We start from the raw sequence: 13,928 nt of genomic DNA, 5'->3' as shown, positions 1-13,928 counted from the left end.
GGTATGGGTAAGGTCAATTTTAATGGGTATGGGTATGAAAATGTCTCCACCCGACCCGTACCGTACCGTACCCATTGACACCCCTAGTTCAACCCCTCCAAACTTGTTATTATATATAGCAAAATTAAATTTAAAGACAATATATATTCCAGCTCTTCTTTCTATTTAATCAGGTTCAACCTATCCAAAGGCCCAAATTGAACCCACACACTCACAATCCAAATTTAATTGCAGCCACAATAGTTTAATTGATTACCCGTCAGAGATTAAAATTAAATAATTCAAATGACCATTTAAAATATTGATTTATTCTGAACATTTTTTCTTCTTCTGATTAAAGGCACTTGTGCCCCATTCATTTCAAAATGAAATAACTGAGAATGTATAATCTGAACATGTTATAATTTGAATTTAATCAGATTACGTCCGTGCGTAAACAATAACGCTCACAAAATTTCAACAAATTAATTAACTCTTAGCATAATCTAACATAACATTCTCAAAATACGTACACACAAAAACTAAATTTCCTTAAAATTAAACGAAATTGCCATTGGCCTGAAAGGTTTTGCCAAAAGACCACGTTGAGACCACCATGTCTTGGAAGAGTATCGTTTGCGAATCTGTGTTTGTGACAAGGAACGAGAGCGACTGGCCATTGAGGTACGAGCTGGCGTGCCAGTTTGCGCCCCAGTTCCACACCACTTGTATCCATGATGTGCTCGAGCCCTTGACCCAAACAGTCTTGATCGACCCGGCCCCACCCACATTCCATATCAAAACCAAGTCGAAGTAGTCATTGCCATTTATGGTGAACCGGATTCCGCCTTTCTTTACACAAGAAACCCTGTACGATTTATCAAGAATTTCAAGAATAATTAAGAACTATATATGCTATATATAATTAAACCATCTTGAATAAGAAGCAATGAGAGAAGGAATAATTAATTAAGCTGAGATCAGTCACCTTTGGTACAACACGGGTACGATGCCGGCTTCATAGATTGCTATCTTCTCAAAAGCAGGTTGAGCCATGTCAAAGTGTTCACGCGGTGAGTTGCACCACCCACCGTTATCGCTAGGTAAGTTGTTGTTTGGAGGGCAAAAGTTGGTGGCTGTAATTACGATGGAAGTTCCCTGCAAACAGTACTGTGGACTACTTTTGTAGTCGCAGATGATTTTGTAGCACTGCCCGCAAGAAGCACCGTTGTTGAACAGCGCTGTGCTGAGTGCGGCCGTATCATCATTGTATCCCATCGAGAGAAGATCTGAATAGCCACAAGCGGCACCTGGAGTTGACAATTCATTGAGATGTTTAGACTTTTTTTTTTTTGGTATAAGTGATAATTAACCAAAATGGAACTAAGAGTGATTAGGATAAGATTGGTATCTTAGTTTAGAGGATTAATTACCCAATCCTGTGGCACTGCCATCTCCATAGAATGTCGCATGGGCACTATGCAATGAAGTATCAAAGCTATTTACTACTGCGGATTGCAGAAAGAATAATGCTGCAAGAAGTGTAAAGAAGTTGAAGAACTTGCACATCTCCATGAGAGAAATTGTGGGGATAATGGTAAATTGATGTGAGACTCGGTGAAAAGTCAAAACTAGCTAGAGATACAGTTAAGTGTTTTCGATCGGTTGGTAGTTATATAGGACGGAGAGGAGAAAACCTAGCTAGTGCCACATGTGATGACTGATAGTGACCCAGTGGCTACGCACATGAATACATGATATACTAGCTAGGGTTTCGATTTTCGAATATTAGCATTTCTCAGCTAATGACATTAGTTTCAGGATAGACGATCGTAATTAGTAATTAATATATATATATACACACACGCGCGCATATATATTTTTTTTTTGAAAAGTAGTGGATTACCACCGATTTCATATATGAAACCAAAAATATTTCTTAACATGTTACCCAATTAAATGGATACCAAAATTAGAAATATAGAGTCATACAAAAGACAATAACATGAAAAGTAAAAACAAACCATGCATACAACCAGAAATAGAAAAACATAAAACTATCCAAACATACAAACAAAATCCTAGTAACAGAAACTATTCCAAGGCCTTCCAATCTACGCCATCATCTTCAATTTGTTATTCTCCAGACGTTGGACTTAGGTGGTTGCCACTGCCACCATCTAGAGGTGTATTGTTGGGTGCTTCTGCCAGAGACAGCAGCAGGTCCACTGTATGAGCAGTGTCCAGGCTGCTTGAATCTTCCATCGGAACTTGGTCTGAGAGATCCTTAAGATCAGACGGCATCATTAGGCTTAATTTAAATAAAAAGTTTTTTGAAATAGAATTGCACCATAAATGAGCTAAGGATATAACCTTAGCACCAATTGATTTAATAGGCAAAGGGGCTGAATGATTAAAACAAATCCTATTTCTCTCTAACCAGATTGTCCAAAGGACAGAGGCTAGCATTAAAACTAGGGTACGTTTGTTTTTCAACGGTATACAAGCCTCAATTAACCAAAGGTCATCTAAACTAACACCATTAAAGACAAAACTATTATAAGAAGCAATCCAATTCCATATGCATTGAACATAGGAACATCCTACAAACAGATGGTCTGCACTCTCAGGTGCAGAACAGAAGGCAGAAGTGACCTCACCGGACCAATCTTTTTTTCTTAAATTAGTTTTGGTGAGAAGTTTATCCCTTTTTAACAACCATAAGAAAACCTTAATTTTCAGAGGTATATGCATGGGATGCCCATTATGTTAACACATGTAGTAATTTACACAACGATAGCTATCACAATTAGATTATACTTCCAATTTAACGTAGATTCTTCCACCATGCAGCATATATACTTAATTAAGAGTTACAGTCAGACCAATTATTTTCTCATAGATTCTCTTTCATATGATTGACTTATAGTTGGGCTGGCGCTCCATATAAATTAACCTAATTCACATGCATCCTCTCACATGCTTGATTTTTTTTTACTTAGATTAATTTTAGTTAGATTTATTAATAATTATATCCAAATTTATCCATGTAAAAATATCTTTTTTTTTACTATATATACATTTCATGAGTAGAATCAGTGTTGTAAGTAATGGTATCGTCGGACGGACATGGTAACGCTAAGTGATTAATTGAAAATAATTGAGAATAATTGTCCATAATCAGAAATAGTTGACTGATTAGTTTGATCACCGCTAACGACTAATCGGCCTAAACGGACATTTTTTTTACAACACTGAATAGAACTAGATGTTGCTCACACCAAAAGAGCTTAGTGAGCTTAACTTCAAAACCTACTATATTGACTTCAAATGACGAATTCAATTATTGAAACCAATATATCTCACGAATGATGCATATACATCCAAAATTTATAAATTTTCAAATTAAATTAGTAAAAAAATCCAGTGGTCAAAATATAATGACAAAATGAATGAATTAAAATTATTTTATAAAACATATGCATTAAAATTAACTTATAAATCTTTTTAATACCTTAACTATGAGGGCTATGAGCTAGCACCTAGAGTTCACCAAGAGTAAAACTAGTGTGCTATGAGTAAAGTCAAGCGAATAAAATATAATGACAATGAGTAAATTAAAGCTTATGTTCACCAATAGGTGTTGGTGAATTCCAAAATCTATTCAATTGACTTCAAATGACAAATTTAAAATGTTGAAGCTAATCTTCTACGAGTGATGCATGTACATGCAGAATTTTAAAATTTTGGAATTTTGGAATTATGCGATCAAGCCCTCTTAGTAAAGCATATCACACATTAATTAGTTTGGCTTTATACATATTTCATGAGTAGAACTAGATGTTCTTAAGCTCATGAAAGAGTTTGATGAAGTTAACTTCAAAATTTATTAGATTAATTTCAAATGACAAATAGTCTCCACAAATTAAGACCATAAACTACTGGCCGTGACTTTACAAGTTGCATTTTTAATTCATAATTTATTTATTAATTACATCTTCAAAACCGGTACTGCATTAATTACTCCAACATAAAATGGTGGGATGCATGAATATTACAGAAGGCTTTCTCAAAAAAAAAAAAAAAATACAGAAGGCGCAAACAGTCAAAACCAGGAAAAAGCGAATCTTGATGGATATTACAGCCTCTCAAATATTTTGAGTAATGGTTATATTTTATTGAGTATTATATAATTAAGAATTTTATGGTTAAGCTAAAAAATTACTAGTGTAACCCCTCCAAACTTATTAATTATATATATAGTACAAATTAGAGTAGAACTAATTAAGGTGTTCTTAAGCTCACAAATTATTTGGTGATGAGCTTAATTCCAAAACCTATCGAAATGATTGTAAATGATAAATCAAACTGTTGAAACTGATTTACTTCACGAGTGATGTATTTACACATCAAATTTATAAATTTTTGAATTAATTTAGTAAAAAGTCAAGCTACGTAGAATACATAGAATTGACACAAATTTCAATTTATTTGGAAACCAGTAGATCAGCAAGTCTGGACTGATACAAGGACCAAACTGCAAAAGTGATTATACTAGCATGTAGAGCATTCAAAAATACATAGAATTGATACAAATTTTAATTTATTTGAATTTTTCTACAGTTAATTATGAATTTTTAAAGTTTAGCTTTTGAAGAAACTTTAAACATCCATAACTTTGGTTAGGAAAGTCAAATTTGAGCGTATGACCACTTTTCGGAAAGGGGGACGAGACGTTTCTCTCTTATTCTCCGACTCCAAAGCCCCTCCAAAGCCGTCTCTCTCTCATTCTCCACCCAAGCCTCGCAAGAAAGTTGAGGCGGAGACGCTTAGACGCGCGAGAGACGGCAATGCCTTTACTAAATGGTTATTTCTTTTTCAATTTTATTCTCTAATCAGTTTATGCCGGTTCTTGTTAGTGATTGAGGTCTTTGTATTAATGTCACAGTGAGGCATGCAATAAGTGCATGTGGTTTTGATCGACATGCACAGTTGCAGTTTAGATTTAAAGATTAGTCAAAGTTTGGGTAATTTTCTCAATTTTAGCTTTGGATGTTTTCACATTTCATCTGATTTATGCTAGATCTGATGCTAAGTTTCTATTGCTTCTTGATTTTCTTGGATTTAGAGTCGCAAGTTGTGGAGAAGGTGGCCGAGGACAAGAAACCAGAAAAGTAATAACATTTTACATAAATTTATTTCTTTATACTGTTCTTCACAATTACTTGAGGTTTTGTTATTGATTTATTTTTTTGTTTCTTTTTATAGAAAAAGGTCTTCTCCATCCAGTGAGAAAAATGAAAGCAGTGTATGAGAAGGCAGTGGAGGAAGAAGGTGGATTTGTCCCATTCTGGTATTAATGCTATCTTTAGAGGCTGTACTAATGATTATTTCTTTTCTTTTGTCAACTTTTAATAATTATGTCTTTATTATTTTAGGAGAAGGTGGCATCTGACAAAGAAGATGAGACTGTATCTAACAAAGAAGAGGCTGTTCCTGACAAGGAACAAGAGAATGAAGATTGATTGATAAGTTTTATTACTAGCTAGGTGTTTTCTTATCATAGTGATGATTGTCTTTCTACTTGTAAATTGTGGTATTTGTTAGGGCTGGAAGTATTTGTGCTGCTTCAATTGAAATTTAAAAGCTTGTTTGTGTTTGAATTTAAACCCTGCTTCAATTATATCTGGATTCACAAAATGTTGGTTCTGCAAAAAAAAAAATTAGGATCGGTTGTTGCAAATAACCGATCCTAATTAGTATTATTAGGATCGGTTATTTTAAACAACCGATCCAGATTAACACCAATTAGGATCGGTTGTTTAAAATAACCGATCCTAATAGTACTAATCTGGATTGGTTTTTACAAATAACCGATTCTAATGCAAACTATTTGGTTCGGTTATTTAACCGATCCAGATTATTGTAGTATCAGTATCGTCTTGATCAGAATCGGTTGTATTTCGATATTAATATGCGTATATAACCGATCCTGATTCCATATTTTTCGATCACTAGTGTAATTAGATGTTATTCTTGAGAAATAAACTTTAATCTCTTCGTAAAGAAATAAATCTAGAGCTAGTGTGAATTCTGCATGATATTGTTATATTTGGATATGGACCTTAAAAAGTGTTTGAGAGAGAATTTCATTTCATATACGTATTATTTTCAAACTGGATCAAGTCCGGATATAAATATCACAATTAATAGTAGACATTTCGGATCTAGTATTCATTCCAGATAAATAAGTACCCAAAACTTATTTGTACTTATCGAATCCGATATAAATCCGAAGCGAATACATATCACAAGTATTTGAAGAATCCTTAATTATTCTTAAATATAAATTATAATTTCTTATACATCTCACATGCATAATATATTATTATAATATAAATTAAATACTGCTCTCAATCAAAGAAAAATAAAAATAACATAGTATACAGAAAAATAAATAACAACCCTTAAATTAATTTGTAATTAATCTATCTAAAGTTCTAAACTAAAATAAATATTATCCAATCAACTCAACATTTGCAAGCACATCATCCCATGTGTCAGGATTGATTAGCTGTCAGATGAAAATTAAATAATTCAAATGAATCCTTTAAAATCAAGATTTACTGAACATGATTTTTATTTTATTTTATTTTATTAAAGACACTTGTGCCCGTTTCATTTCAACATGAAACTGATCAGAATGTAATAATCTGAACATGTTAATTTTAATTTAATTAATCAGATAATTACTTCCGTAAATAACAATAACGCTCTCAAAGTTTCAACTAATGAACTCTTTGTATAATCTAACACAAAATACACACAAAAATTAATTCCCTTAAATTAAAAAAAATTGCCATTGGCCTCAATTCCTCAAAGGTTTTGCCAAAAGTCCACGTTGAGCGATGAAGTTTTGGAAGAGTATCGTATGTGAATCTGTGTTGCTGACAAGAAATGAGAGCGACTGGTCTTTGAGGTACGAGTTGGCGTGCCAGTTTGCGCCCCAGTGACCATGGTGAGCTGGAGCCCTTGACCCAAACCGCCTTGATCGATCCGGCCCCACCCACATTCCAGATCAAAACCAAGTTGAAGTAGTTACTGCCAGTTATATATGGTGAACCGGATGCTGCCTTTCTTCACACAAGAAACCCTTCATGAACTATGCTACATATATGAATTAAATCATCTTGAATAAGAACCAATGATAGAAGGAATAATTAATTAAGCTGAGATCAGTCACCTTTGGTACAACACGGGTACGATGCCGGCATCATATACAGGGGCGGAACCAGGACTTGAACTTGGGGGGCTGAGCTGCCGAAAGACGAAAGAATAACTGCATGGGGGGTGCCAATCGGTATGCATCTGTAAAAAACCACATAAAAATAACCACCCCAGTAAGCACTTCCGCCTCAGTTGGGGAGTGCCTGGCCCCCCCTTGCACACCCCTGGTTCCGCCCCTGATCATATATATTTGGCTATCTTCTCAAAAGCATGTTGAGCCATGTCAAAGTGTTTGCGGGGTGGGTTGCACCACCCACCGTTATCACTAGGTAAGTTATTGTAGACTTGTAGTTTGGAGGACAGAAGTTGGTGGCTGTAATTACTATCGAAGCACCCTGCAAACAATACTGTGGATTACTTTTGTAGTCGCAGACGATTTTGTAGCACTGCCCGCAAGAAGAACCATTGTTCAACAACGCTGTGCTGAGTGCGGCCGTATCATGATTGTATCCCATCGAGGTTAGTTCTGTATAGCCGCAAGCGGCACTTGGAGTTGACCAATTCATTGAGATATTTAGCTTATTGTTTTTTGGATTAATGATAACCAAAATTGAACTTAAGAGTACTGATTATGAAAAGATTGGTATATTAGTTTAGAGGATTAATTACCCAATCCCTTAGAACCGCCATCTCCATAGAATGTTGCATAGCCACTATGCAATGAAGTATCCAAGCTAATTACTAATGTGGATTGCAGAAAGAATGATGTTGCAAGGAGTGTAAAGAAATTGAAGAACTTGCACATCTCCATAAGAGAAATAGTGAAGGCAATGGTAAATTGATATGATACTAGGTGAAATGTCAAAATTAAAGATACAGATAAGTACGGTTGATAGATGACGGAGAAGAGGAGAAAACCTAGCTGGTTAGTGCCACATGTCTTAACTGGCAGTGACCCAGTGGCTACGCACATGATATACTAGGGTTTCGAATATTAGCTAGCATTGCTCAGCAAATGACATTAATTAGTTTCAGGATAGACGATCGTAATTAATATATATATATTTATATACATATATATGTAGTAATATACATAACGAAAGCTATCACAATTAGATATATATATATACTTCCCATTTAACGTAGATTCTTCCTCTATGCAACATAGATTTATACTTAATTAAGAGTTACACTCGCTCAGACCAATTATTTTCTCAAAGATTCTCTTTCATTTGATTGACTTATCGTCGGCGCTCGATATAAATTACCCTGATTCACATGCATCCTCTCACATGCTCAATTTTTTTTTTTTTTGTAGATTTATTTTAGTTAAATTTATTAATAATAATATCCAAATTTATCATGTAAAAATATTTTTTTTACTATATATGTGTTTCCTGAGTAGAACTAGGTGTTCTTTAAAGCTCATGATCAAAGGGTTAGTGATCTTAACTTCAAAATTTATTAGATTTATTTTCAAAAGACAAATCTAGATCATTGAAACTAATCTATTTCACGATACATATACATGCAAAATTATAAATTTTCAAATTAGTTTAGTAAAAGATCAAACGGCCAAAATATAAAGACAATATGAATACATTAAAATTAGCTTATTAAAAAAAATGAGTGCATTAAATTAAAATTTAACTTATAATTTTTTTTTACTGCTTAACTTCATACCAAATTAGTTCAAAACATATAATCTTTGCTTGTAAGTTCAACTCGTGAAGTATATATATCAGTTTTCAATGTTTGGATTCGTCGTTTGGAACCAATTTGATAGGTTTTGGAGTTAAGCTCAACAAGCCTTTTGATGAGCTTAAAAACTATTGAAACCAATCTATCTCAAGAGTGATCGATGTGTGTACATGTCAAATTTATAAATTTTTGACTTAATATATCATAAAGTCAAGCGTAGAAAAATGAAACTTCAAAAATTAATTTTAATGCGTTCATTTTCATTTTGTTTATCACTCAATTTTGTACTAAATTAATTAATTCAATTTTTTTTTAAGTTTGACATATAAATACTTATAAAGTAGTTCAGTTTGAACATCTAGAATTTATCATTTGAAGTCAACCTGACAAAATTTTAAAGTTAAGTCTACAGAAAACTTGATGAGTTTAAGAAGATCTAGTTCTACTCCATACAGGTGCCCCATGCCCAACATTGTAGTGGTATAATTAATGACATTTCTGAAGTAGAACTAGGATGTTCTTAAGCTCACCAAGTTCTTTAGTGAGCTTAATTAAAAAAATCTATCAAATTGGCTTCAAATAACATATTCAAATTGTTGAAACCGATCTACTTATTCACGACTGATACATTTATATGTAATTTTTTTTGAATTAAATTTAGTACAAAGTTGAGCGGTAAAAAAATGATGAGAAATGAACGCATTCAAATTGCCTCATAAACCAATCCAATAAAAGCTTACTTGTGAAATTATAAAATTTACATGTATAATTACATGTAAAAGCTTACTTGTGAAGTAAATCGTTTTCAAACGGTTTTGGTTGTATCATTTGAAACCATTCCAATAAAAGTTCACCAAGAGACTTGTCTCTTGAGGAGTTTAAAAACACCCTAATCTACTCATATTTCTGCACCATGCAAATTAGCTTGTGGTGTGTGTATTAATGCATATTTCTGCACCATGCAAATTAGACTTGTCTCTTGATTGGTCATTAATGCATTTTTTTTATAATTAAAAGCTTACTTTCATTCAGTATTTTTTAAATATTATTTTCAAAAATTAAATCTACATTTGTGATTTGTCCGTAGAGAAACGTAACTTGTATAATAATTACTACAACACCATCATTAATGCACAAGTCGACAGTTAATATACGGTATATACAGTATCTCAATATCATGGTGATCTTACTTTTGCTTTTCATGTTTTCCAAATTTTATAAATATTCTGCGTATAACATGCAGTTTAGCACCAATTAATCCAATTAGGCATGCATGTATATAAGGTCTCACATGTCAAATACTCAGTTCCATACGTTATCTTGGGCTTGATTAATTGGACGTCAGCGTGATTAATAGAAATTAGAATATTTTAATAATAATAATAATAATAATATAAATTATTATTATTATTATTATTGAGAACCAGTCTTTGGTCCAAAGGCAAAACACAATACTCTCCGTGTGAAAGGTCGCACGTTTGAAACCCCGGAAGAGACAATTAATCCTTTGTGAATATTAAATAATTGATCAGTAGCTTGGTCTCTAACATTTTCTCAAAAATAATAACATAATAATAATAATAATAATAATAATAATAATAATAATAATAATAATAATAATAATAATAATAATAATAATAATAATAATAATAATAATAATAATATTATTATTATTATTATTATTATTATTATTATGATCATCATCATCCGAGGTAATTATACGTTTGAGTGACAATTCGGTTCGATTAAAATCCGGACCAATTGGGCCCAAACTTATAATGTTGGTCTAAAGACCTCTTTAAAATTCATGCTAAGTATATAACTAACTCAAAATTGGGGTACCTTAGATGATATGATTTCGTGGTTCTAATGGGCCGGTCTCGTCTCAAACCCTGCACATGGAGCCCAGTAATATGAACAGAATACCCAAAATTGGGTTTTGCTAGGCAAGGCAACTGAGAAATAATATAGTACTCGTTCTGGACATATTGTAATGCATAATTAAACAGTCGGTGCAAGAATGTTCATTGATGAAAAAAAATCAAGGGTTCAAATTGTCATTAATTAAAAATGAAAGGGGAAAAAAAACCAAAACGTCCCCGTATGAATTTCCAATGGAATTAGTCAAATGACCAAATTTCCCCATATAATTAAAGTGATAAAGTGCTTGAGAATATATACAGAGGCAGTTTTGATGGATATGAAGGAAAAGATTATCCACTAAATGTGTATATATATGTTTGCAGTTGAGGGGCTGCCATAGTTTCAAGAAAGGAGGGAGAGAGAGCGAGAGCGAGAGCCGAGAGAGATGATCTCTTTGCTATCTTATTTTCTGCTCCAGCTAGTTTGCGCATTTTTCAGACATTTTAATCTTTTCGTACTTCGTTTTAGATTATGTTTAATAAAATTATTAGTTATTGACTTCACTTCTATCTTATTTTCTAGGAAAAATAAAAGAAAGAGTGAGAGAGGAACTTTCAATAATAAAAGAGAGAAAGAGAGGCTTTATCAATTAATTATATATTGCAATACATATATATATATAATAAATTTACCAAAATTAAAAATGAAAATAAAAAATTGAAGTACAAATAAACCTTACATAATAATAATGCCCTCTATACGACTCTGTAACATAGACGAAGCAGCCAACTTATTATATACAAAACAAATAACTCCATATCCAATTATTAATGGCAGGGCAATGCAAGCACACAAGGCCAAGACGCATTAGAAGATGGGATTTATTTTTGCATATGTACCCCTACAAATACCCATTTCACGTAGATACCCTAGTGACAAAATAGGCTTGTAAACACATGCAAATACAGCTCCCAAGGCGGTAAAGTGGTGAACTATAACCCTTCAGTAGAAATTTGACCATAATTCATAGGTTTGGCCATATTTCCAGGTGTTAGGGATAACATTAGGGTAACTACGTTTTTCCCAATCTGAATTATATATGTCGAAAGTTAGCGCTTGTCCGAGGAGTGAGACGCCATTTGCTTGCCAGTTCGCTCCCCAGTTCCTGTTTGCTTGCATCCAACCGGTTTGATCACCCTTAAGACTCACTTGGGCTAGTGAGCCGACCCCACCAACGTTCCATATGAGATAGAGGTTGAAGTAATTAAAGCCATTTAACGTGATCCTGATATTGCCCTGCTTCCAGCAAGAAACCCTGAATATATGGGGAGTTTATGCAATAAAACTGAGGTTAATTAGGTGTTGAGATTATTTCTTGATTTTGGCTGCTGTTAGAGATTGAAAGCTTTACCATTGTTAAGAAATATTTGGTAACACTTTGTCAGAGTTTGTTATTTCTCTAGCAATAATAAGTAGAAAAAAGTTTAAGGATCCACTTTTTTTTTTTTTTTGAAGAGAATAATAAGCACTGGGTTATATGACTTATATCTCCAATTTAGAGCTCATTTCTATATATGCTTAATTACATGCTACACGTAGTATAAATGCATTGATGTGGCATGTGTTTGACAATTTAAAATGTAAATCATGCCAAATTAACCTATGCAGATAATTGCGATTAAATCAGATAATTGCGATTTGGATGACATGCCCCTGTTATCTCAGCATGAGAAATAGAAGAGAACAAATTAACCTATGCAGGATGTAGGTGAGAATTTGTTGAGCTATGCAGAATGTAGGTGAGAATTTGATGAGTTGTCTAATTGGCTATTTAAACTAATAATTAAAAGTCAAGCTAGGAGCATGATCAGAAGTCAACACAGTAACTTGCAAGCTATAGTTTAGGCGACAGCAAATCATACTATTTTGTTTTTACTTTTCTTTACTCTGTTTCAAGATCAGGAGTGCTAGTTAATACTCTTTCTCACAGTATTATGTTGGTACATTCTTTTTAATTCTTTTTGTTTTGGTTTTACAATTTTATAACGTATTTATAATTCATTTTTTTTGACATTAAATTAATAAAATGTTTTAGGCAGACATACAAATTCCTATCATAATTCTCTTTTCGATAAAATAAGGTAAAAAAACGTAGAAGGATGGAGCAGAAGGATCACCTTCGGTACCACACTGGTACAATGCCGGCATTATATTTTGCTATCGTCTGAAATGCAGGTTGAGCCATGTCAAAGTGTTCACGCGGTGGGTTGCACCATCCACCGTTATTGCTGGGTAAATTCCAATTTGGCGGGCAAAAATTAGTTGCTGTGATTGTGATTGAAGTTCCCTGTAAACACCACTGCGGTACTTGGCTGGTATCACAGGTGATTTGGAAGCACTGCCCGCAAGAGGCGCCATTGTTGAACAGAGCTGTGCTCAGTGCAGCAGTGTTTGTCCCATAACCATACGTGTAAAGGTTTCCATAACCACATGCACCACCTGGAATTAAATCATCAATTAAAGTTTTACTGAGATTTAATTTAGCCACCTTTTTGTATGCATGAAAGATTAAAATGACAATGACGATAACGGTACTATTTTGTTAGTGGCTTACCCATAGTGCCGGAGGCATCGGCACCTCCGTAGAATGTAGCATGGGCTTGTTTCCATGAACCATCATAACCTTTGATAACAATTGTATGCATAAAACATGTAGCGACAAAGACAAACAAATTGAAGAACTTGGGCTTCGCCATTATAAAGAGTATAGAGAGAGGGGATGAAGAATGGTAGATCAGAGTCAGAGATAGATAGATGCAAATTAAAGTCAAAATCTGAGGAATGCAATAGTGCTTTCCTTGTGGTGATTATATAGGAGGGAATGAAGGAGGAAACCGAGTGGTGCCACATGGACCTAGAGGCTAAGCACATGTAGGGTTTCAATTAACCAGCAAATGAAATTTCAGGGTGGAAGCGCGTATTAATTGTATATATATACCTATATGTATTTTACTCTTAAAACAAGATTCCTTGTTGGCGAAATTTCTTCCTCATGCTTTCCCACTTGCTGTCAAATTCGGCTATGTTTAACTGCAGTCTGTAGGTTTAGTACTGTAAATGTCAGAAATTAGTCCGTTGAATTTGCATGTACTTTACAA

The 13,928-nt window shown here is 33.7% G+C and overlaps 2 protein-coding genes and 1 pseudogene across 3 annotated transcripts; all 3 read right to left on the bottom strand.

Annotated features, from left to right (window-relative positions):
* Nucleotides 1–298: 298 nt before the first annotated feature.
* LOC144567837 (expansin-A24-like) lies at nucleotides 299–7,930 on the bottom strand. 2 transcript variants are annotated; one of them, XM_078318017.1, is made up of 3 exons: nucleotides 1,413–1,608; nucleotides 968–1,289; nucleotides 299–847 (listed from the first exon to the last, which is right to left on the bottom strand). In XM_078318017.1, exons 1-3 carry the CDS (start codon nucleotides 1,552–1,554, stop codon nucleotides 538–540), a joined length of 774 nt encoding a protein of 257 aa, XP_078174143.1. In that variant the 5' UTR covers nucleotides 1,555–1,608; the 3' UTR covers nucleotides 299–537. The 2 variants fall into 2 exon arrangements, with proteins under 2 accessions (XP_078174143.1, XP_078174144.1); XM_078318018.1 differs by lacking the exon at nucleotides 1,413–1,608 and adding an exon at nucleotides 7,876–7,930 and having other exon boundaries at nucleotides 405–847.
* On the bottom strand, nucleotides 6,822–7,721 carry LOC144567106 (expansin-A14-like; annotated as a pseudogene).
* Nucleotides 7,931–11,411: 3,481 nt separating the features above from the next.
* On the bottom strand, nucleotides 11,412–13,607 carry LOC144567587 (putative expansin-A17). The gene is made up of 3 exons (XM_078317751.1): nucleotides 13,385–13,607; nucleotides 12,948–13,269; nucleotides 11,412–12,085 (listed from the first exon to the last, which is right to left on the bottom strand). Exons 1-3 carry the CDS (start codon nucleotides 13,524–13,526, stop codon nucleotides 11,773–11,775), a joined length of 777 nt encoding a protein of 258 aa, XP_078173877.1. The 5' UTR covers nucleotides 13,527–13,607; the 3' UTR covers nucleotides 11,412–11,772.
* Nucleotides 13,608–13,928: the final 321 nt, after the last annotated feature.

This window comes from Carex rostrata, chromosome 16 (genome assembly GCF_964058835.1).
Source record: "Carex rostrata chromosome 16, lpCarRost1.2, whole genome shotgun sequence".
NCBI classification, from domain to species: Eukaryota; Viridiplantae; Streptophyta; class Magnoliopsida; order Poales; family Cyperaceae; genus Carex; species Carex rostrata.
This window is presented reverse-complemented; position numbering and strand designations above follow the sequence as displayed.